A 26,110-nucleotide genomic window follows, 5' to 3' on the forward strand; every position below is an offset into this window, starting at 1 on the left:
CTGTGGTCCTCAGCACCCTAGATTGCAACATCACCCAGTTTGGGAACCATTGTAATATACTGTAGAGTATGGGTCATTGGATCGACCCATATTAGGTGTACATGCATTGGATTGACCACTGACGGTCGACGTGGCTAAGGTTGTCAGGGTTAAATGGTTGACACAAGCATTAGGTCGACAATGGGAAGGTCCAGTCAAAAGGTCGACATGAGATTTATGTTTTTTGACCCAAATGTCAACATGGACAACGTCTAAGTGTACCGATGTGCTTGCCATGCTTCAGGCAGGGTACCACACTTTAGTGCATGGGTCCTCAAACTGTGGCCCTCCAGATGTTGTGAAACGACAAATCCCTTATAGCAAAACTGTGGCAAGGCATGCTGGGATTTGTAGTTTCACAACATCTGGAGGGCCGCAGTTTGAGGACCCATGCTTTAGTGGATGGTAGTAGGGCATGACATACTGCCTGTCGGCAGATGTCAGCTCAAAAAAACGTGAAAGACTGTCGACCTAATGCTTGTGTCCACCTTCCAACACTGTCGATCTTAGCCATGTCGACCTATTTAATCTGTCGACCCAACGCATGTCAACTTAAATAGGGTGGATCTAATGGTTGTACCCCATACTGTATATTATGTCTACTCATTATAAAAAACACCCTGAAAGTAGTATACGGGCAATGGCCCTTCTTCAGATCTGATCGTGGTACAAATTTGTTCTCAAAATGGGCAAAACCATGTGCACTGCAGGTGGGGCAGATGTAACATGTGCAGAGAGAGTTAGATTTGTGTGAGATATTTTGTTTCTGTGCAGGGTAAATACTGGCTGCATTATTTTTACACTGCAATTTAGATATCAGTTTCAACACACCCACCCAAATTTAACTCTCTCGGCACATGTTACATCTGCCCCACCTGCAGTGCACATAGTTTTGCCCATTTTGAGAACAAATTTGTACCACGATCTGATCTGAATAAGGGCCAATATGTGTTGACTAGGTTTTTTTTTAACCTTTAACATGGAATATAATGCTCTTCTCCTGAATATATTGTATGCAAATATTAGCAATCATCTAGGGACATTAAGTAAACAACGGATTTTGTATTATTTTTTTTAATCGCTGCACAGCCGAATCTAGTTGCACCTTGAATTCAGATGCAGTCAATATTATACAATCAGTATTAACATGCTGTCTGCTCAACAGTCAGCTCAACTGTGCTTGAGGTCTCCCTGGGAGCATAGAGTTCTCCAGGATCTTGGAGGTGCTGGTGCCTAGTGGGGATCGATAGGAATTGACCACGTTCCGATTGGTAAGTAGCGTATGGACTTCTTACACCTGCATCCTGCTGCCTAGTTGTCTGGTTCCGCGGGCAGAAGTTAGCTTTGACGCGTCTTGTTTGTTTGATAACACATAGAATGACTACAAAGAAGAGCAAGGTGGTGGCCAAACTGCTGATGGAGCCAATGAGAATCTCCAGCTGTTGCGATAAGGAGGATACGTCTGATGTGGATGAAAAGAAAACAAGGGTTAACAAAATAGGAAAATGGATGCAAGGCGTTACAGAGAAGTTACGTGCCGCAAGATAAAATGCTAGAGGTACAATGAACAGGCACTTTTTGGGGTGATTCAGCCCTGTTCACTAGGCTGCATGTGTTCACCCCCACCACCCCCCTCGCCTCACGAATCCCCTACGCTTACACGTCCACTCGGATGCGACCGTACAGGAGTAAAACCAGTCTATGATCTCTCATCATCGAATGATTATTTCCTCCTTCGTAGATGAAAAGTCTAAACTGTCCGGCGATGGATGAATTCGGGGAAAGTGCTGATGTCAGCCGCCCGCCCCAAACAGGCATCGACATGCCAGTGTTTGCAGGAGTACGTGCCCATAAAACGCTGGATGTTTCGCTGCTTGCTCCCCCTGCCCTCCCATACTGGAGCGAACCCCCCAGCGTTCGCTTGGGGGGAGGCTTGCACAGGTGCATATTAACGAATGCGCAAACCCACACCATCGGCTCGGGGAGCGAATTTGGCCCGCTCCGAGCTGTCTGAATAACCCCCTTTGGGTGCTACTGTAAAACTGATCTCTAAAAATTGAGTTATTGAGTATATAAATAAAACAAAATCAAAGAAGAATGTGAAAAACCATACTGTACCCAAATGGCCTTACAGGAAGGTCTAAGGGGGAGGTGCATCTAGCCTTCTATAGAGTGAAGAACTTGATAGGTGGAAAATATGCCCATAGCAACCAATCACCTTCTATCTATAGTTTTATAGTACGTACTAGATTAAATGCTAGAGAAAAGCAGATTAGTTGCTATCGGCAACGTGTTTGTTCATTGTTGTTATGCAAAGTGGAGATACAATAAAAAGTAAATGAGAAGGTTTACGGTTACTAGAATGGATGACAATAACATGCATTATATCCAGGGGCCGGATGTATTGCTATGCCAATCTGTGAGCCGCGCAGGATGCCAGCCGAGCTTGGAGGTATTTTAAAGTGGCAATCATTTACAACGCAAAATCAGGCCTTGTACATTATGGCCCCTTTAAAAATAGGGCAGACTCACAGAAATTCCCATAGTCTTCCTTAAAAAGGACATTACCTGCACGCTGAGATGAAATACATACAATCCCCGGGGCATCAGGCGAATGATCCTCGTACCCACTCGCGCAATGACAAGAATAAGTGCCAACTGTATTTACACAATGGGCATTGATACTGCAGTTCTGGACCCCAAGCTGGCACTCGTTCACATCTGAGGGACATAAAAGAAAACAAATGTAAGCACGTTATGTTCAAGTACTGGTCAACGCAATACAGTAAACACAATACAAGTCTTCCTAACAAACTGTAAAACTGTGTAACATTTAAATTTAAAATTTGTATTCATTGGAAATATATTGTTAATTTGACTCCTAGCAGGAATGATTTACATTTTCAAAAGTTACAAATCATTTAATAAAATCAATTTAATAGTTTCAGTTTTTTTCTAAAGAAATAATCTTATTTTGCACAGTGAGGTGGAGGGCGAGGCATCAAACCGGGATAACAACCAACCAATCAGCTTCTGTTATTTTTCGAATGAGAGCCTGTAAAACTGTCAGAAGCTGATTGGAGGGAGATAAAGTGTTTGATGATCTGTGTCTATTTTTAAATAAAATGTTAAATTGCAGGAATACAGAAGTAGACTCAGATTTATGGGGTGTACAGTTAGTGCATTTTATAATCAACATTAGTTTCACCTTTTGACAAAGACTACTACTGTAAAACAGTATCTCATAAAATAATAATAATAATAATAAAAAACAGAAACTCTGAAGCTGCCCTGCCGGCAAGTGTGTATGCACTTGCCAATGCCGGCACCCCACGGGTCCCCGATATCGGCAGGGACTCGTTTAGTGTGTATGGGGCTTTAGACAAAGATAGCAAATCAGTGACTTTAAACACTGCTGTAGCCTATAGCCTAAAAGTGTCTACACACCACTCCATTTATAGGGGCATAGCGATGTGCGGCCCCGCGTGTCGATATCGCCCAGCGATTAATATCCAGCATGCTGAATAAATCTAATTACATTGGTGGTCAGGGCCAGTGTTTTCTCACCAGAGCTGACATCACACGACTTCCCCTAAAACACCTACGTACACCTGTATTTTACCTGACATCCCCAGAAAAAGTCTGGTTACCACCCACAAATGCCAGTTTCCTGTCAATCAACTTGCGTATGGCCGGCTTTAAGGCATTTAATCGAAGGATGACCTTGCTCATGCAAGCTGCTGGCCATACTCATGAGCAGTCTAATCGCCCAGCCTGCAAATTTGAAGTCATATGATCAGGTCTGAATCAGGCCCATTATCTAACATGGGTGCAAGGTGCACATGAGCCCCTTGGTCCGGCGTGCACTCATTTCATTATACTCTCTCCATCAGTCTGGCACCTGCACCACAGCGGCTAAAGTCACTGGGAAAATGGCTGCCGTGGCCATTTTCCGGTGATTACCTCATGTTCAATAGAGGTGTCCTCGGGAATGTAACGTAGGCGCACAATGCCAGAGTCTACTGCACCTCCAGAGTGGAGGGGGCCCAATCGGAGCCTGTAACCCACTTAAAGCACCCCCTACTCACCCAATGATATCATGGTCCTGGAGAACCCACTCTTGCTTTTTACTGATGGGTGGTTTACTTTGGTGTTCCATAAGGAATAATAAATTGGAAAAACACAACTTACCTTCAACTGAGAAGGACACCAACACTGCATTGAATGACCCAACAGAGTGGCCCTCCAGTGCCTTGAGCTGAGTTTTTTGGAAGTTTTTCATTGCTTTTCCTCCGGTTTTCAGATGTAGCCAAAAACGGAGAATTACTCGGCTCTTATTTGTCCTGATCAAAACAAAACAAAACAAACATTCTCGTTAGTATAGTCCGCTAGTTCTAATTACAGCTCACCTGAAGTTGCTTTGGAAACAAACACAAAGACATTCATAAAACATTATTACAAAGCCGCCTCTGGACATTCCGATAGAGTGAAGTCAGTTTATTATAAAGTTATAAACCTCAAATAACTGAAGTGCTTTAGTGCCCAGAAGCCATCGCTGTTTAGGCAGTAGCTGTATTGTCACGCACAATAGATTACTTGAAGTGAATGTTGAAGACATTTTGCTATCTGCGTTCCTTTACAAGACTGCAGAATAAACTTGAAACAACATCACAGATACAAACCATTAGGAACCGGTCCACAAAATGTCTGACTTCACCGTTTTGTAAGTATCATGCTTATGGAACTGAATACTGCAATAAAGGTGAACATTCAGATTAACAAATTGTATCTTTAAAATGAGTTGACCCTTTTTTCACACCTTCCAATTTTGATGGTATAGGATGGCGTTAGCCATTGGCCAATAATATTTATCAGCCAATAAGGTTCTGATGGGCTCCAATGGATTTACTATGTAGAAAGTACATCAGCACTGAAGGTCCAATGACATTAGTTTGTCTATGTATGGCCTGTGAGCCATTTTGGCATAATTAATTCCTTATTACTGTCTATGTGTGAAATACTGTAGTGGAAGATGGACATCTTGACTTTAGCTCCAAGAGACCTGCGACTATTACCACACAATACCACCGTTCCAGCAGCCCACACCACTACCCACATCAGATGGACACAGGTTGGTGAGCTTTCAGAACCCCATTTCGCTACAAGCTCCGCTTCTTGCCATCAATCAATATAACAGTGAGTATAGCTGTGCCATCACCTATCAATAAACCACACTACATGGTTAAGCCAATGCACTTGAGACAGGGTCAACTACGCATTCCGCTGGTGTGTACATTACTCAGCCAAACCACCACTGTACACGCACATTTTCAAACTTGTAAAAGGCTTTAAGTAATGAAACAGGTACAAGCGATGGACCACCGGCACAGAGTCCTCTAGAGATGGCCATCACATTTAAGGAGTGCTAATGAGCCCTATTTTAATATAAAACCACAAAGATATTTTGTATTCTGTCTATTCTATGGATGGAAAATTGTGAAAATAATTATAGAAGTCTACTTCTCAATGGCCCTTATTCTGGTTGACTCGGTGAGCTACAAAGCTCATAGCTTACCGAGTCCTAGAGGGCCCGCCCCGCCGAATCCCCCCCCCTCCGTCTACATATCCCCTCACAACCATGCAAGGGGATGTGTCACAAAGACACATTATGGACCATTGGACAGACAAGAACTAGGTCAATGAGCATTAGCACATGACTGAAGGTCAACAGACCATTAGGTTGACACAAGCATTATGTCGACATGGGGGAGGTTGACAGTCATAAGGTCGACATGGGGTTTTTCACGCTCAGCAGACTATTTTATTCTCCCACCACGCCCTAGTGGATGGTAGGGCATGAAAAACCGCCTGTTGGCACATGTCGGCTCCAAGAAAAGTGAAAAAAACCCATGTCGCTCTTTTGACAGTTGACGTAATGCTTGTATCGGCCTAATGACCTGTCAACCTAACCCATGTTGTCCTTCAGTCATGTCAGCCTTCCTGCATGTTGACCTTAATGCATGTCGCCCCACAATCTACACATCATTTACAGGATATGCTACAGTTTATCTTTAACTTGTGCATAGCTAGAAACACCTGCAGTGAATATTCATATTACTGAACCATGGGACAGAAAAGATGTTCTTTAAAACTAACCTGAAAACACACTGCTAGTTAAGGCTACACACCGCTCATATGACCTATTGTAAATCAGTATGACGATAACTTACCATCGGATTTCTTTTAGAATGAGTGAATTTACTCCATTGGGGAAATACATAATTCTACCTGTAATCTGCAAGATAAAAAAATAAAATAATAAAAAAAAAGATTTATGCAAAAGGTCTATATTCAGAATCTTACCCATTTGCTTGATCATAATAATTCACCCCAAAAATAAATTACCTTTTTGCGGACTGACCCAACAAGCTCTTTCTCGTGTCCCCTCAAAATCCGATTTTTGCGCATAATTTCAGTAGTAATTGCAAATAAGGAGTCTGTGAAAATGTTAAAATATTAAAAGCTTACAGAAAAGAAAAAAGTTTTTAGCATACACTTTGTGTCAGCATATTGTGTCAGCTTTTTATTGTACTTTTTTTCTATATAATGAGCTTGACCATTTTGATATGTATTGAAACCATATTTTATCGATTATTTGCAAACTAAGGAGTCAATCCAATTCCACACGAAAAGGTGCGGTTGCTGCAGCATTATAACACTGGCAATGGCACCCAAAATTAGCCCCACTTTACACAAAAAAAGTGTTCAGAGCCCCATAGGCCGGGAGGACTTTTGGGCAGCTCTCAGCCATCTAAAAGTGTGCCTGCTGCCGCAATGGCTTGCGTTCACGAGTTCTTGGCGTGAAATAAAATTGACCCCTAATCAACAGTGTAACTCCTAGAGACATTGGAGGCAGTGGCTGCTGGGCTCCTGCTGTCAAAGAGGCCACAAGAAAGGAGGCTGCTGTACTAGGACAGATCTCTCTGCACTAATTTTATGGAGATTTGCTACAGTACCTGTTACCTCACATACGCCCCCCACCATGAGTTGAAGAGTCTTGTAATGTGAAATAAAAGATCAAAGTTTTTATATATTGAACTTCTGCACTGTTATGGTGTCTAAAAGAAAGGAGTTTATTAAAAAACTTTTATGGGAGGGGTTATCAAAGCTCCTGTCATTTTTCAAGCTCAGCTTGTAACATGTAAAGCAGAAGCGGATTGGCTGTTCCCTTATCTTTTTCTACTATTCTATTTTCTCTCTGATGAGGGGCAGATTTATTAAGCTTGGAGAAGAGATAAACTGGAGATAAAGCGGAGAAAAGGTAAAAGGAGATAAAGCACAGCCATTCAGCTGTGTTTGAAAAAGACAGTTGGGAGTTAATTGGCTGGTGCTTTATCTCCTTTTACCTGTTCTCCGCTTTATCTCCAGTTTATCTCTTCTCCAAGCTTAATAAATCTGCCCCTCATGGCTCTATTACAGTAATTATCATTTGGAGACAGCTCCCAAAAATAAAAATTACTTTAAGCAACAATTTGCTGCAAAAAGGAATCTTTATTCTCCAAGATGTTCCATTGGTGGGTTGCTGCGATTGGCAGCACATGTACATGTACAGCACATGTACAAGCCGAATCCATAATACCCAAGTGAAAAATGTCTACTTTCATTTTGCATTACATTTGGGGGGGGGGGGGGTATTCAATCCTCCACCGCTATTTCAGTCTTACTCAACAGCATTGAAGAGGCATCTCGGCAAAATGAGCCCGACTTTAAAAGCAGTCGGGCTCATTTTGTCGAGAGCGACCGTGGATTGTTGAGCTCACAGACGGATCTCGACAATCCACGGCCGTTTCTCATGGCCCTTCTAGGCGCTCGGGACAATGAATCCCATCTCCCGATTATCAGTCGAGCAGGCCGAGAACGGGACAGGATATTTGCCAACTCAAAAGAAAAGGAAAAAAGTAAAAGGTAAATTAAAAAGGCACTAAACCTGACCAATCAAATGAAACATAGTTGTTGCATAAGGCTTTATGTGTCAAATGTTATATAACATTAGGGACTCCAAGAAGGGAGGTTGGAACTGATGTTGCCGGAGACCCATGGTCAGTGGTGAATTCAGGGTTGGGGCTGCAGTGCAGACCAGAATGTTAAATAGGGGAGCTACGTCACCAACTGCCAAACATCACTGGCCGGGACTCACTGGCAGTTGGCGTGGATCCCCTATGTGAAGTTTGAACTGCGCTGCAGAAGAGTATTGTGTTTTTATCTTATGCTATGGAGCTAGAATCATCTGATGTTTTAGAATTCTTGGTAAATCTACAGCAACATTAGCCATCACTGTAAATATGAAATGTAGATTTTACCTCCAGGAACATGGGGAAGTCCGAGAGCAGTTTTATTTCCAAAGAAGTGAACTGTAATCAGGTTATCTAACAGGAAGGAAATATATCAGCATCAAAACTTTTTATAGGAAGTGCAACATACTAGCAATAATATATAATCGGTATGGAGCACTAGGCCGACATGCATTAGGTCGACTGGCCTTATGTTGACACATTCAAAAGGTGGACATGGCTTTAGGTTGACAGAGTGATTAGGTCGACACAAGCATTATGTCAACTTGGGGAGTTTGACGTGGTTTTTCACAGTTTTTTTTTTTTGAGTTGACATGTGCCGACAGGCGATATTTCATGCACTACCATCCACTATGGCATGGAGGGAGAATAGAATAGTGTGCCGAGCGTAGCGAGGTACCACGCCCGAAGCATGGCTAGCACATTGAGCCATGCGAGGTGACGTGGTGCACCGATACAGTGTCCATGTGGACAGTGTCAACATTCGGAGCAAGAAAAACTTTTTGACTGTCGACCTTCCCCATTTAGCCCAAATACTTGTGTCGACCTATTGACCCTGTCAACCTAAAGCCATGTCGACCTTTTGACTGCATCAACCTAAGGCCCTTCGACCTTCAGTGGTAAACCTATTGGAGCCTATGTAGTTGGACTAACAATTGTAGCGCTTGCATAGTGTGACATTCAGGCATAGATTTTACTCAGCTCCGCCCCAAAATACACTGGTTCTTTGGTTCTCAATCATTACAGCTGCTGCAGTTAATTACAGTAGTTCCATAATTTATTTAATAGCATAATGCCCATTTAAGAGACAAAAATGTAATAGTTACACCACTGGTTGTTGTTATTCAGGGGCTTAACTAGAATTTTTGGGCCCCATAGCAAAATCTTGAATGGTGCCAGGGAAAGAGCGAGCCAGTATGTCAAGGAGAGAGAGAGATACAGGGTCAGGGAGAGCATATCAGGCAGAGGGAGATAAAGCATCACTGATAGAGTGAGACAGCCTCAGGGAGGGAGAGAGCGATATCGTCAGGGAGAGAGAGAGAGAGAGCGATATCGTCAGGGAGAGAGAGAGAGAGAGCGATATCGTCAGGGAGGGAGAGAGAGAGCGATATCGTCAGGGAGAGAGAGAGAGAGAGAGCGATATCGTCAGGGAGGGAGAGAGAGAGAGCGATATCGTCAGGGAGGGAGAGAGAGAGAGCGATATCGTCAGGGAGGGAGAGAGAGAGAGAGAGAGAGAGCGATATCGTCAGGGAGGGAGAGAGAGAGCGATATCGTCAGGGAGAGAGAGAGAGAGAGAGCGATATCGTCAGGGAGGGAGAGAGAGAGAGAGCGATATCGTCAGGGAGAGAGAGAGAGAGAGCGATATCGTCAGGGAGGGAGAGAGAGAGCGATATCGTCAGGGAGGGAAAGAGAGAGAGAGCGATATCGTCAGGGAGGGAGAGAGAGAGAGAGCGATATCGTCAGGGAGGGAAAGAGAGAGAGAGCGATATCGTCAGGGAGGGAGAGAGAGAGAGAGCGATATCGTCAGGGAGGGAGAGAGAGAGAGAGAGATCGATATCGTCAGGGAGGGAGAGAGAGAGCGATATCGTCAGGGAGAGAGAGAGAGAGAGAGAGATATCGTCAGGGAGGGAGAGAGAGAGAGAGAGCGATATCGTCAGGGAGAGAGAGAGAGAGAGAGCGATATCGTCAGGGAGGGAGAGAGAGAGCGATATCGTCAGGGAGGGAGAGAGAGAGCGATATCGTCAGGGAGGGAGAGAGAGAGCGATATCGTCAGGGAGGGAGAGAGAGAGCGATATCGTCAGGGAGGGAAAGAGAGAGAGAGCGATATCGTCAGGGAGGGAGAGAGAGAGAGAGCGATATCGTCAGGGAGAGAGAGAGAGAGCGATATCGTCAGGGAGAGAGAGAGAGAGCGATATCGTCAGAGAGCGATATCGTCAGGGAGAGAGAGCGATATCGTCAGGGAGAGAGAGAGAGAGCGATATCGTCAGGGAGAGAGAGAGAGAGAGAGAGAGCGATATCGTCAGGGAGAGAGAGAGAGCGATATCGTCAGGGAGAGAGAGAGAGAGCGATATCGTCAGGGAGAGAGAGAGCGATATCGTCAGGGAGGGAGAGAGAGAGAGAGAGCGATATCGTCAGGGAGGGAGAGAGAGAGCGATATCGTCAGGGAGAGAGAGAGAGAGAGAGAGAGCGATATCGTCAGGGAGGGAGAGAGAGAGAGCGATATCGTCAGGGAGAGAGAGAGAGAGAGAGCAATATCGTCAGGGAGGGAGAGAGAGAGCGATATCGTCAGGGAGGGAGAGAGAGCGATATCGTCAGGGAGGGAGAGAGAGAGCGATATCGTCAGGGAGGGAGAGAGAGAGCGATATCGTCAGGGAGGGAGAGAGAGCGATATCGTCAGGGAGGGAAAGAGAGAGAGAGCGATATCGTCAGGGAGGGAGAGAGAGAGAGAGCGATATCGTCAGGGAGAGAGAGAGAGAGAGAGAGCGATATTGTCAGAGAGAGAGAGAGAGAGAGAGCGATATCGTCAGGGAGAGAGAGAGAGAGAGCGATATCGTCAGAGAGCGATATCGTCAGGGAGAGAGAGCGATATCGTCAGGGAGAGAGAGAGAGAGAGAGAGAGAGAGAGCGATATCGTCAGGGAGAGAGAGAGAGAGAGCGATATCGTCAGGGAGAGAGAGAGAGAGCGATATCGTCAGGGAGAGAGAGAGAGAGCGATATCGTCAGGGAGAGAGAGAGAGAGCGATATCGTCAGGGAGAGAGAGAGAGAGCGATATCGTCAGGGAGAGAGAGAGAGAGCGATATCGTCAGGGAGAGAGAGAGAGAGCGATATCGTCAGGGAGAGAGAGAGCGATATCGTCAGGGAGAGAGAGAGCGATATCGTCAGGGAGAGAGAGAGCGATATCGTCAGGGAGAGAGAGAGCGATATCGTCAGGGAGAGAGAGAGCGATATCGTCAGGGAGAGAGAGCGCGATATCGTCAGGGAGAGAGAGAGAGCGCGATATCGTCAGGGTGAGAGAGAGAGAGAGCGATATCGTCAGGGAGAGAGAGAGAGCGCGATATCGTCAGGGAGAGAGAGCGCGATATCGTCAGGGAGAGAGAGAGAGCGCGATATCGTCAGGGAGAGAGAGAGAGAGAGCGATATCGTCAGGGAGAGAGAGAGCGATATCGTCAGGGAGAGAGAGAGCGATATCGTCAGGGAGAGAGAGAGCGATATCGTCAGGGAGAGAGAGAGCGATATCGTCAGGGAGAGAGAGAGCGATATCGTCAGGGAGAGAGAGAGAGCGATATCGTCAGGGAGAGAGAGAGAGCGATATCGTCAGGGAGAGAGAGAGCGATATCGTCAGGGAGAGAGAGAGAGCGATATCGTCAGGGAGAGAGAGAGCGATATCGTCAGGGAGAGAGAGAGCGATATCGTCAGGGAGAGAGAGAGAGAGAGAGAGAGAGAGAGCGATATCGTCAGGGAGAGAGAGAGCGATATCGTCAGGGAGAGAGAGAGAGCGATATCGTCAGGGAGAGAGAGAGAGCGATATCGTCAGGGAGAGAGAGAGCGATATCGTCAGGGAGAGAGAGAGAGCGATATCGTCAGGGAGAGAGAGAGAGCGATATCGTCAGGGAGAGAGAGAGCGATATCGTCAGGGAGAGAGAGAGCGATATCGTCAGGGAGAGAGAGAGCGATATCGTCAGGGAGAGAGAGAGAGAGAGAGAGAGAGAGCGATATCGTCAGGGAGAGAGAGAGAGAGAGCGATATCGTCAGGGAGAGAGAGAGAGAGAGAGAGCGATATCGTCAGGGAGAGAGAGAGAGAGCGATATCGTCAGGGAGAGAGAGAGAGAGCGATATCGTCAGGGAGAGAGAGAGCGATATCGTCAGGGAGAGAGAGAGCGATATCGTCAGGGAGAGAGAGAGCGATATCGTCAGGGAGAGAGAGAGCGATATCGTCAGGGAGAGAGAGAGCGATATCGTCAGGGAGAGAGAGCGCGATATCGTCAGGGAGAGAGAGCGCGATATCGTCAGGGAGAGAGAGAGAGCGCGATATCGTCAGGGTGAGAGAGAGAGCGATATCGTCAGGGAGAGAGAGAGAGCGCGATATCGTCAGGGAGAGAGAGCGCGATATCGTCAGGGAGAGAGAGAGAGCGCGATATCGTCAGGGAGAGAGAGAGAGAGAGCGATATCGTCAGGGAGAGAGAGAGCGATATCGTCAGGGAGAGAGAGAGCGATATCGTCAGGGAGAGAGAGAGCGATATCGTCAGGGAGAGAGAGAGCGATATCGTCAGGGAGAGAGAGAGCGATATCGTCAGGGAGAGAGAGAGCGATATCGTCAGGGAGAGAGAGAGAGCGATATCGTCAGGGAGAGAGAGAGAGCGATATCGTCAGGGAGAGAGAGAGCGATATCGTCAGGGAGAGAGAGAGAGCGATATCGTCAGGGAGAGAGAGAGCGATATCGTCAGGGAGAGAGAGAGCGATATCGTCAGGGAGAGAGAGAGCGATATCGTCAGGGAGAGAGAGAGCGATATCGTCAGGGAGAGAGAGAGCGATATCGTCAGGGAGAGAGAGAGCGATATCGTCAGGGAGAGAGAGAGAGCGATATCGTCAGGGAGAGAGAGAGCGATATCGTCAGGGAGAGAGAGAGCGATATCGTCAGGGAGAGAGAGAGAGAGCGATATCGTCAGGGAGAGAGAGAGAGAGCGATATCGTCAGGGAGAGAGAGAGAGAGAGCGATATCGTCAGGGAGAGAGAGAGAGAGCGATATCGTCAGGGAGAGAGAGAGAGAGCGATATCGTCAGGGAGAGAGAGAGAGAGCGATATCGTCAGGGAGAGAGAGAGCGATATCGTCAGGGAGAGAGAGAGCGATATCGTCAGGGAGAGAGAGAGCGATATCGTCAGGGAGAGAGAGAGCGATATCGTCAGGGAGAGAGAGAGCGATATCGTCAGGGAGAGAGAGAGCGATATCGTCAGGGAGAGAGAGCGATATCGTCAGGGAGAGAGAGAGCGATATCGTCAGGGAGAGAGAGAGCGATATCGTCAGGGAGAGAGAGAGCGATATCGTCAGGGAGAGAGAGCGATATCGTCAGGGAGAGAGAGAGCGATATCGTCAGGGAGAGAGAGAGCGATATCGTCAGGGAGAGAGAGAGCGATATCGTCAGGGAGAGAGAGAGCGATATCGTCAGGGAGAGAGAGAGCGATATCGTCAGGGAGAGAGAGAGCGATATCGTCAGGGAGAGAGAGCGCGATATCGTCAGGGAGAGAGAGCGCGAGGGAGAGAGAGAGAGCGAGGGAGGGGGAGAGAGCGAGAGAGAGCGAGAGCGAGAGAGAGACTATGCCAGGGAGAGAGTGTGAGGGAGAAAGGGTGTGGGAGTGTCGGCATTTCCTTCCCTCCATCTTGATCATCAACAGCACCGGCACCTGGCACTGTAGCCATAGCACGCACCGGTACCCAGCACTTACTGGGGATTATGCACCCGAAGCATGATGCTTGATAAGCAGTCCTCTGAGCCACTATAGCACATGGGATAGGAAACCTTCCCAGGATCTCACAGGTTGTCACATGATAATAGAACCCTTTCCCCCCAAGAGAAAAAAAAAAGTAAAAATAATAAATAAAAAAAAGTTCATAATTGGATAACCCAATGACAGTCAGGAACAAAGGTAACAGAGATAATTGGACGCCAGCCTTTGTGTCTATCTCCGGTTCATTCATCTCATGATCATTTGCACAGCTTTGACAACCAACCAATATAATAATACTGTATGGTACTTACCTGGAGAGGCACTCTTTGGTTGATCCCCTTCTTTTTGGTAATGATCAAGATCCGAACTTGTATGGTCGGTGGATGTGCTATTTTCTGCAATTGCCGATCTTGTAGTGGTGGCATGTGTTGAGGTTTGCAATTTATTATTTGGCTGAGGTAGATAATAAGGATCTGTAGCATCTGTAGTTTGTTTTACTTCCCAAAGCGGCAACACTGCTGTGGGTTTTATAATCGATTCTGCATGTATATAGTATTGTGTTTTTATAGTTTGTGTTTCTGTGACTTTAGGAGAAGCATTTTGAATTGGGATAGCTGTGTGATCTATATTTTCTGTAATTCGGGGGGCATGGTTTGAAAAAATGGTTTCTTTTGAGAATTCTGGGCCAATTTGAGAAGCGTCCCCAGGCAGTATTTGTTGATCTCGTATGATCACCAAACTTATTGGAGACAAAGAAAAAAGTGGTTGGTTAACAGCTGATAGACGGGAACCCAAGATAGAACTCCTAACTTTGGAAGAAGGTGTATGAAATGCGGGATCTGTGGTGCCAGAGGAAACCAATTGAGAGGATTTATATTTTTCCTTATGATAAGGATCATTGGCAATTTGGCCAGCTATCCCTTTACTCAATGATGTGGTACTTACATAGCTTGTTACATATGTTCTTCCTGTTGAATAATGTAGAGGAAAGTCAAGTACACTAAATTTTGACATTTTGGGAAGACCGGTAGAGCCAACAGCATTAGTTTGTGAGATCTCTGTGAAATCCACATGAGGAGTCTCACTTACATATGGCCTCTTTAGATGCTCAATAAAGGAAACTAAACTGGGATGCTGGTTCTCCTTTAGCGCAACAGAAAAGGCTAAACTGGGATGTAGCATATCTGGCAGCTCAACAGAGGGAGATATCATGAGATGGGGAATTTCTGTTCGTTCAACAGACGTGGCCACCCTGGGATGTGACATCTCCATTAGCTCAACAGAAGGGGCAGTGATGGGGGGTTGCATGTCTGGTAGCCCATTAGAGAAAGCTAAACTGTAATGTTGCAGATATGGAATCTTAACAGAGTAGACCATGCTGGGATGTGGCATATCTGGGAGCACAACAGAGGGGGATATCATGAGATGGGGAATTTCTGTTCGTTCAACAGACGTGGCCACCCTGGGATGCGACATCTCCATTAGCTCAACAGAAGGGGCAGTGATGGGGGGTTGCATGTCTGGTAGCCCATTAGAGAAAGCTAAACTGTAATGTTGCAGATATGGAATCTTAACAGAGTAGACCATGCTGGGATGTGGCATATCTGGGAGCTCAACAGAGGGGGATATCATGAGATGGGGAATTTCTGTTCGTTCAACAGACGTGGCCACCCTGGGATGCGACATCTCCATTAGCTCAACAGAAGGGGCAGTGATGGGGGGTTGCATGTCTGGTAGCCCATTAGAGAAAGCTAAACTGTAATGTTGCAGATATGGAATCTTAACAGAGTAGACCATGCTGGGATGTGGCATATCTGGCAGCTCAACAGAGGGGGATATCATGAGATGGGGAATTTCTGTTCGTTCAACAGACGTGGCCACCCTGGGATGTGACATCTCCATTAGCTCAACAGAAGGGGCAGTGATGGGGGGTTGCATGTCTGGTTGCCCTATAGAGAAATCTAAACTGTAATGTTGCAGATATGGAATCATAACAGAGTAGACCATGCTGGGATGTGGCATATCTGGGAGCTCAACAGAAAAGAATACACTGGGATGTGGCCTCTCCAGAAGTGTAACAGAGGGGGCTATAATGGGATGTGTTATTTCTGGAAGCTTTACCAAATGGGCTACGCTGGTATGCTGAATTTCTTTCATCTCAACAGAGCAGTCTAAACTGGGATATGGCATGTTCATAAGCTTTACAGATGTGGTTACTCTGGGATGTGAAGCTTCTGGGATTTTAGAGGCAACCACACCGAGATGAAGACTCTCTGAAAGCTTAGCAGTTGTGGCTACAAATGGATGTGGCATCTCTAGCAGCCTAATAGTGGAGGCTAAAAAAGGATTTGTCCTATCAATGAATTCAACAGAGGAATCTATACTTGGATTTAACATCACTGGCAGCTTAACAGAGGCTTCTATACTGGGATATGGCTTTGCAGGGATTTCAACAGTGGTGGCTTCAATGGAGTGTGGCATCAGTAGAAGCTCAACAATATCAGTTGGATGTAGCATATCCAGGAACTCACTAGAAGCAGCTATACTGTGGTTTGCAACATCCAGGAACTCAACAGAGGGCACTATACGAGGATGTTCCATCTCCGAAAACTCAGTGAGGGGTGCTAAACTAGAATGTGGCAGTTTCGTGACCACAATAGTCTGGCTAACATTAAATTGTGGGATCCCAGAGTACTCACTTATGTGTGCTATGCTATAATGTGTTTCCTCAACAGAATAAGGTTTACTGAAAATTGGAGGTTCCCCCGCAGTATGTGCTACACTGAAACCTGTGATTCGAGGGAACTCAACAGTGTGGGCTGAACCAAAATGTGAAGTCTCTTGGGGCTGTACATTAAGAGGAGATGTACTAAAACTTGATACAGTATACTCGGCAACATGGGGTACACTGACATGTGTGGAACTAATAATAGTATGTTCATTAAAGTGCGGTGTCTCAAAAACATGGGTTATATTGACATGAAGCTGCTCAGAAAGTTTAGTAGTGTGTGTAATATTTACATATGGTGTCTCATGGAGAAATCGAGAGGGGGCCACTTTGGATTCCCATATAGTTTGGGTCATGGCTTCTAATGTCCAAACATGACTTGGTTCTAAGCTTCCCGATGTCCAGCTATATGGGTGCTCCTTTTTCTCAGCAGCCTCATAAGTAATTGATGCTACTGGCCACAGTATTGTAGATGTGTCATAGGCTGGTAGAAAGTGATGTACCACAGTGCTTGAAATATCCATATCCAAGTCACTTTCATGACTGACCATGATTTTCTTCACTTTGAAGGTTGGCTGATGAACTTGGACTGCCGATTGTTCTTCTTTGTCAACTTTGGTGATTGCCCGAAATATTTTGCTGGTGGGTGATTTTGTAAGTGCAGAAGAATACAGAGGAGACTTATATGTTGGTTGATATTCAGGGACTGTAGTTATAGCAGCAACGGTGGATTTATTTTGCTTGTTGGTCACCAATGAAGAATCCCAAAAGTGTTCAAAGACTGGGTCATCAAAGACATAGTATGTTCCCTTAAAGTATCTCTTTGAACCGTGATGTGAAAAACTTCTCCAGAGTAATACAACATTGACTGCTAAGGCCTGAGTGGCAAACACATGAGTATGTTTATTCCAGCAAGCATACACAATGGAGTTTTCTACAGATGACGACACTCCCTCAAAGACGATTTCATCATGGTTCTCTTTACAGTCTTTATTTGTCCTGAATCCAGTGATATAGATCACAATGTGTTTCCCTGGAGCAGCCAATATAGTCCAGTTACACCACAGATTGACATCTATATTCCCATAAAATACTGGGGGAGAAAATGTCCCAAAATCTTTCTTAAACTGGACATGGCAGCTTCTTGCAGGCACAAAAGCCAACATGGAAGAGGGGTTAAATGCTAAAAGCCAACATACAAACAGATATGTTTAAGAAACATGAACACAGCAACATCTGTCTAAACATGGTCAATTAACATTTTTAAAAATTTAAATTTTCATCCATTTATCATGACTTCCAAGGGTGACAAGATCTACAGAGCAAGTTGCAGCAGAGTGAGCATTTGAATCCTCTTCCCAATCTTTTGTTTTCTCCATTTGTATTTTAAATCCTTATTTTTTTTTATATATAGTTTTTATAACAATATAAAACAAAAGAAAGGTACATAAAGGAAAAATGGGAAGATCGGGTATAAACACACACATGCACACATGTGAAACCTTGTTTGAACATGCATGTATAGAGATTACATTAAAATCAATGAAGGGAAATGATCCCACTGACATATTTTGATCTCGGATTTACTGCTTTCACACCGCAAAAATGTAATGGACCCGGTATTTTTAAACGTTGCTAAAAAAAAACCATAGAAAACAGTGGATAAGAAAAAAAAACGGGTCTGAAACGGCTTTATTACTGTTTAGAAATACCAGTTTTATAGAACTGGCAAATTCACTCTGCACCTTTCAGACTGCTCATATTACCGTTTAAAAAAAACAAAAACGCAAAATACCGGGTAAAAAGTGCGGTCTGAAAGGGGCATTAGAATGCATCGGAGAGGTTATATATACTCCTATTTAGGGCAGTTAATTTTAGGAAGCTCCACCAGATGTGCAAGAGTCTTATTTACCATAGGGGTATACAATGAGGGTCGGAGATGCTAGGGATAATAATACATTTTATAGGAATTTTTCCAGATATGGAAGTCTTGGAGATGTGGTTTTTAATGTATACAACCATGGTAGGGCACCAAAAGGTGAAGAGTAAAAGGTCTTAATAGCATTAGAGCTTAAATGATGGAGCAGGTCCCATCTTTGGCCGGCGGTCGCCATATCCCTTGCACTGGCGAGTGCCGGTGATAGAGACTGGGACGCGCGTGCGTCCCAGTTTCCTGTCGGCGGGGGGACGGGAACCCTGTCCGTCTCTGCTTCAGGGATACGGACAGGGTTAGGGGGGGGGGGGGTGGCAAGGTGGCGGGGAACCAGGGGGAGCCCCGTTGTAAGGGGACGCGCGCGCATCTCGTGGCTGGCGGGGGATGGCGGCTGGCGAATCTTCCGCCATCCCCTGCAAAGCTGGGACCCGCTCCATCTGTAGATCGAAAAAGAGAACAACATTTAATTTTTATTGGGTGCAGCAAGCCATGGTTATCGGGGGCAAGGCCAGAAGGGTACATTGGCTTGTTCCACAAACTACTAATATATGCTCAATCTTGCTCACAGAAACACGAGATTAAATGATTAAGCATCATTGGAGGCAAAAGTTACAGTGCTGTCTGGGGATTGACCTATCGAAGTACTGTAGGTAGAGTAAAAAACAATCAGGTTGGACACCACTAGTCCAACCTTCTTTAGAATTTAATGTTTAATAATAATAATAATAATAATAATAATAATAATAATAATAAATTTGAAAAAAATTCCAAAAGGGTACAAAAATAAAAACTGCTTTAGCGATACCCTAATGTGTCAGCAGAGACACCACCCACAAATGAAAATGTAGGATTTTCTATTGTATCACAAAACAATGTATTAAACAATAATTTTTTTTTTTATATGACACAATTAAAGTTACAGATTTCGAATCTGTTTAGGATTATGGTTAGGACTAAAGCCTTAATTAGGATATACACTAATACAACGTTCATATGTTTGACTGTCACTCGTATTGTACATGCTAAGCAAGACTCCCATGACATCCAGGGATACGGTCGTCAGGTCGGCCCAAGAAAGGTTGACAGAGACTGAACGTCGACAGTGTCCTTAGGTCGACCGGCGGAAGGTCAACAATGCAGAAGGTCGACACTTTTTTTTTCCCCCCCCCCCACTGTAATTCCAGAACAGGCGGTATATCATGCCCTACCATCCACTAGGGCATGGAGGGAGAATAAAATAGTGTTCCCGAATCATGGTGAGCACAGCGAGCGATGCCAGGGGCTGCCGTACACTTAGACAGTGTCCAGAACTAGACGCCTAAATAAAATAAAAATAAAATAAAAAAAGAGTCGACATTCTGCCGGTCAACCTAAGGACACTGTTGACCTTCTGCCTGTCAACCTTTCTTGGGTTGACCTAATGATCCATACTGGCCTCTACACAAGTCAGGGTGGTTCTGTTCTATTGCATTGTCACCTTTCAGTTCCGTCCTAAATGTCCTTTTTCCATGGAATGACAGAAGACAGATCCACCCAAGTTCTGTCTTGGTCAGGTTAAGGACAGACAAACAAGTCAACTGACATCTGTGATTTATATTTAAGTTTTTCTCATACAATTTTAGGGTTAGTGCTACTCCCATACTAGAAACTCTAACAGATTAAATGCCTTTGTACCCTTCTAAACTGGTCCAGGGTAACCACTGAATGCAAGATACCATTTTCTTCTAAATATCCATTATTATGCTGTGATGAATGGCTTTTGCCTTTTGATTTAATAATGGAATTTGAGGAGTGTACAAAATAAGAACAGAACCTTACCTACTTGGAAATTGCCTTTATAATCCACAGCTTGATTCTCCTTTGAAGAGAGAAATAAAAGTAATTAAATCATTTAATTAAAGCGTCTACAAAGTCAATCCTGCATTACCTGTCCTCATATTCAGACAATTCATTTGTATCAAAGTACGCATGAAATAATGCCCCCAAGCATCGTACTAAACACAAGAGGTAAAGTCAGTTTGTGGAGTGTATCATTCTGCAAGTTCCGTAATCAATACATAATTCAGTTGAATATTTGCAACCAGTGGTGGCTACAGAGGTGGGGCTGCAGCACAAAACAGGGGAGCCAAACCAACTGCCAGAGTCCCATACTGCAATGTGTGGCTTCCCTATTTAATTTCTAGACTTATGGTACACACACACGGTGTGATTATCGGATGCATTTTGAACTTTTTCCTTCAAAACACATTGCCCAATGTTTCTTTTGGCTTGCGATGTGCACTCCCGCGTAGTTCACACTGAAAGCCAAAAAAGTATGTGCAGCCAGTAATTTTTGTACTATATTGCATTCAAGTGTCCATATTGCACTACTGGATGGGGGCCTTAATTATAGATAGGGCTTCTCCTGTATTAGAGACTTACAAAGTAGTTAAATATGGGTACTGTACTAATTAGATCTTATACATCTACAGTACATTGGGTGTATAAGATGAGAAATTATCCATTTTACTCACCGCCTCATTGTTTTCAGCTCTGCCAGTATAATATTCATCTGTTTGTTTAGCCAGCACATAGAAAATCAGGAGATGATAAAACCCCAAACATGGTCTCATTGCGAAGAACCTTGGAGAGTTGGTCATATAAAGCTAGAATAGATTACATAAAAAGAACTCAACGTTAGGAGACAATGGGACAGATGTATTAAACCTAGTTACAAAGTGATAAAAGGGAAGATGATAATGCAGCAGCCAATCAGCTCCTAACTTTCAAGTTAAAGGCGTAACAATAGCCCCGAAGAACCCGTGCTCGCGGGAAGGCGCTGAGCATGTGGGGGCACCGGGGGTCTGCGAGGCTATTGATGCAAATCCCTAGCCCTGCCTTACCCCGCTGGCGCTGCTTGCTGTTGCCGCCGCCGTGTGATAAATGGGGCTGCCCAAATAGTCACCAACCCTCCACCATGCTTCACTCTTTACATCAAACAGGTCTTGATCGTATGCTTGACTCAGGGCAGTATTCAATGTCCCTAATCGCGATGTGCAGCGAATCCTGTTTAGGATTCGCTGCACATTCACCATGTTCCGGAGGGCTGGGGCCCTCGCTGCCAGCCCTCGCTGACACAGTATTCAATGAGGCAGGGTCTCGCTGCCCCTGACTGCGAATGTGAACCCCTGTGGCGGCGGATGCCGCAGGGAGCCTGAGGACGGCGGCAGGCAGGGAGATGGAAGTCTCCCTGCCTGCCCCAGAATGTATGTGGGGGGGAGGTGGGCTCCCTGGGAGCCAGGCAGCACAGGCTGCCCCCGGAAGAGCCAGCAAGGGACCGGGTATTCACTGCACCCGATCGTGCATATGTAATGATCGGGAACAGTGAATATCTAATGAGCGGCTCAGCTCCCGGCCCCCTGCTGGCTGCTCTGTGTAAAAAAAATTTATATTTTTTTTAAATTAAATATATATTCATGTGCTGTAAGCACATGAATAAAAATAGCATGCCCCTTCACAGAATAAAAGTCCTGATTTTTTGACACCAAATGTAAAACAACAACAACTTTATTTTAAAAGTTCACTTTCCACTTCACCACGAAAAGATGGCGATTTGCTACACGGCGACACATGGCGAAAATCACTTAGAAAGACGGCGAGAAGTGCACGTTGAATAGGGTGATTCACTTTCCGACTCAAAAAATCACCTTCCAACGTGAAAATAGCACAAATTCACCATGAAACAGGGCAAATTATCCTCATTGAATACTGCCCTCAGTGTTCTGCACATGTAAACTTATCATGAGGTTGGGAATAGGGGGTGAAGGCCAATTCATCCAACTAGATGACAGTCTTCCATTGCTTGACAATCCACGGTTTCTGAGAGTTACCCCATCCTCTCCATTTCTTGGCATTTGCCAGTGCTTTGTTAACTGCAGCTTGCCCACATATATCACACTTGTGGAGTTCCCTCGTCACTCTCTTTCCCTCTCCCAGCAACTCATCACTTCCAGTCCTTATATAATGTATTTGAAGATCCTCACTCACCCCCACCCCTTATATAGTATATCCCCCCCCCCCATATTTTGAACTAGTTACCAGCCCATCAAAATAATTGGTCCAGACTCATGATCCTATGCCATGGGTCTTCAACCTGTGGCCCTCCAGATGTTGTGAAACTACATGTTCCAACATGCAGTGCCACGTTTTTCCCTATAAGAGCATGCCAAAACGGTCAGGGCATGCTGGGACATGTAGTTCCACAACATCTGGAGGGCCACAGTTTTGAAGACTTATGTCCTACGCCTTCTCTGCAGAACCGCTGTCTACTTTTACCAGTGCTGCTGGAGAAGCGGTGCAAGCAACAGATACAGACAGGTGCAGGACTCAGCAACTATCCTCACAGCTGCCGTGCCTCTACTGATAGTGTTGCTGATAAGGATGAAGCCTCAAGAGAAGTGAAATTGTCCTAGGTCAGTGGTAGCCAAATACGGTCCTCGAGAGCTACCAACAGATCACATTTTCCAGACACCCTAGCTGCTGCACAGGTGCGCTCATTACTAGCTGAAACATTTTCAAAGAACCACAGGTGGAGCTAATTACTTCACTTGTGATTCTGTGAGGAGATCCAGAAAACATTAAGAGTTGGCTAGCCCAGTCCTAGGACAACAGCTCCAGCCATGGAGAGAGGAGGGCTCAGAGGTATTCAACCCCTGCCCCCTCCTAATCCAGCACTGCTGCAGACCACAGTCACCATTATCATCAATGATGGATTAAGGTTTGACGCTATGTACCCACTCCGAAACACATACATTTTTAAAGTTTGGCCCCATTGGTTTATGACATCCTCAGATGGAGTAAACCGCTTTATACCCAAAATTTTAAAACTCCTATAATGTGCTGGGGAGGAAACCATTATTGCCAGCGCTGACCCTGCTGGTTACTTTTACTGCAAAATGAAAAAGACAATTATGACAACACCCAATGAGAACAGATCATATGCTCGATAATGTTGAAATTTGCAGGTAGTGGCTGTACAACTATGATGGTAATTTATTTATAGTTTCTATTATAGCGCAGCCTGTTCCTTTGCGCTTTACAATAGTGGTTAGCAATAATTCCTTGCAGAAATACCTAGTAACAAAAATTATGCATGTACCAATATTTTGGCAAGAAAATCTGTTCACTATGTTTCACAAAAAAACAAAAAACAAAATTCTTGATGGTCTGGAAAATGAAGAGATGTCATATTAAATAATAATATATTAAATTGCAGTATGGCGATTGGAAAAGGGCAGTTTATAAATGATTGCAAAATTTCTACATTTATGCTTGACCTGTGTCTTTACAGAAATGTGATGGTGCCAACAGATAGTTGAAATCTCATAAACTGGATACAGATACAGTGGTTGCCTACCTGACCCTGTCCTTCAGGTAGAAAATGCTCTGTTTCTGGACTTCCCTGGTAATGTATGCTTGCCGGCACCTGTGGTAAAACACCTTTCTTATCAATTACCTAGCTCCCCACAGGTGATGGCAATCATACAGTACCAGGGAAGCCGAGGAACAGAGCATGTTCTCCCTGAAGGAGAGGGTCAGGTAGGCAACCCTGAGATACACACTATAAAATTATATTTCCAATCTGACAGGTTATAATGAAATCTGGTAATTTCTGGTAGCAAATGACAGTTTGCCCCCAAACAAGGAAAACAGACAAAAACGGTCAGACAAATTGGTGAAATCAATTTATGCAAATAAATAATTTTTTGTCAATTTCCCAGTTTTTGGGAGCAAATGCTTGACTAAACTTTGTTCCCATACATTACAAACATTACTAGATTTTTGTTCCAACCACCCAGATTGGTAAGAATCTTATAATGTTTATCCACTTAAATCACTGCAACTTAAACCAAAACTTGAGGATTAATAAAATAACAAAGTTTTGTGATTTATCAAAGCTTGTAGAGAGATAAAGTACTTATCAACCAATCTTCTCTCATTTTAGAGTCTGTTAAAAAATGACAGTTAGGAGCAGAATGGTTAGTGCTTCCCTTCTTTTCACTCTCTCTCCCTATTCTGATAAATACCCCCTTAAATCACAGCATGTTAAAATATGATAACATATACATTATATATGTCAGATACTGGGAGGCATTCAAAAAAATTACTTAAAGCCAATAGGAGTCAAACGTGTATATAGCGCTTTCGGGGTTCCACCCCTCCTCAGGGCACAATATACACAGGAGAAATGTATACTGTGTATATTGTGCCCTGAGGACTGGGGGAACCCCGAAAGAGCTATGCGCTGAATACACATGTTTGAATCTTATTGGCTTTGAGTGCCTCCCAGCATCTGGACTTTGGATTTATTTTCAATGATTGGCACCTACCCTTATGCCATTTTTGTAGAGTGCAGGCATATTGTGGAGATATTATATATATATATATATATATATATATATATATATATATATATAAAAATAAAAAAAGGGATAAGGTGTTTCAGGGTGTCTCAGTTGTAGGTCTGGGTGGTTAACATAGAATTTTACTGTTAAAGGCAATAAACTTATAGAAATATATATATATATATAAAAATAACATCACACCGCAGCCTCAAGAGTAGCTGTATATTATAATACTTACTTAACTGGGAGGCTTCCCATTTTGTGTTGCTGATGTGTATAATGCTGTGCTGGGCACTGGTGACTCAGCTGCTTCTAGCACACCTGAGCAGGCTAATACTGGCCACACATCAGACCAACTTTCATTCAACCATCCGACTACTTGCTTGGTTGGACTGAAAATCTGGTGCTGTATTGGAGCAAATGGCAATCATCAACTTGCTCACAAATTGGATAAAATTGGATAAAAACATTCAGTCAAATTGTAGATCAAACAGATTCAACTACAGCTCCTGGTCTGAGTGACCATGTTGTATCTGTTTCCAGAATTTGGGAGCAAATTACTAAATCACAATTGACATTTGCTCCAATCCGGTGCCAGATTTTTATTCCATCCAGCAAACTAGTTGGATGGTTCGATAAAAGTTCAATAAAATTGAATGGCCAGCATAAGGCAGTACCTTAACCCTGGAGTAGCCAACTCCAGTCCTTGAGAGCTACCAACAGTTAATGTTTTCCAGATCTCCTCACAGAATCACAAGTGAAGTAATTAGCTCCACCTGTGGATCTTTTAAATGTGTTAGTGAGTAATGAATGCACATGTGCAGCAGCTAGGTTGTCTGGAAAATGTGAACTGTTGGTAGCTCTCGAGAAATGGAGTTGGCTACTGTCCCACTGCCTTAACCCCTCGTCCACCAAATGCTTAGAAATCGGTTAACCCCCTTATTTCTCAGCAGTTGCGAGGAATAGAATTATTATTTTATTCTTTTATTTCATGAACTGGTATCTGCCAGCATAATGGTGATTGTGTGTTTTACTGAACATGTAAAGAACGTCCCATTTCCTGCTAATAAATGTCTTCTAAACAATATGAAACATCCAAAATTAAATCCCGGGCATATAATTTGTGCCGGCTGCTGGGTTCATGCGAGAGCGCACTGATGATAAATGGCACCAAACGTCATGTCTAGGGTGACCAACTCATCCCTTTAATCCGGGACACATATTAATTAC

General features: G+C 44.3%; 1 protein-coding gene across 2 annotated transcripts; it reads right to left on the reverse strand.

Moving 5' to 3' along the window:
• Positions 1–1,069: 1,069 nt before the first annotated feature.
• On the reverse strand, positions 1,070–25,275 carry LOC146063433 (uncharacterized). Of its 2 annotated transcripts, XM_083175801.1 has the most exons (10): positions 25,119–25,275; positions 21,011–21,142; positions 20,316–20,355; positions 14,148–17,747; positions 8,400–8,465; positions 6,445–6,536; positions 6,270–6,334; positions 4,231–4,382; positions 2,608–2,760; positions 1,070–1,501 (listed from the first exon to the last, which is right to left on the reverse strand). In XM_083175801.1, exons 2-10 carry the CDS (start codon positions 21,134–21,136, stop codon positions 1,182–1,184), a joined length of 4,614 nt encoding a protein of 1,537 aa, XP_083031927.1. In that variant the 5' UTR covers positions 21,137–21,142; positions 25,119–25,275; the 3' UTR covers positions 1,070–1,181. The 2 variants fall into 2 exon arrangements, with proteins under 2 accessions (XP_083031927.1, XP_083031928.1); XM_083175802.1 differs by lacking the exon at positions 25,119–25,275 and having other exon boundaries at positions 20,320–20,355; positions 21,011–21,113.
• Positions 25,276–26,110: the final 835 nt, after the last annotated feature.

The sequence above is a fragment of the Crinia signifera genome, chromosome 3, assembly GCF_055691185.1.
Source record: "Crinia signifera chromosome 3, ASM5569118v1, whole genome shotgun sequence".
Taxonomy (NCBI): domain Eukaryota; kingdom Metazoa; phylum Chordata; class Amphibia; order Anura; family Myobatrachidae; genus Crinia; species Crinia signifera.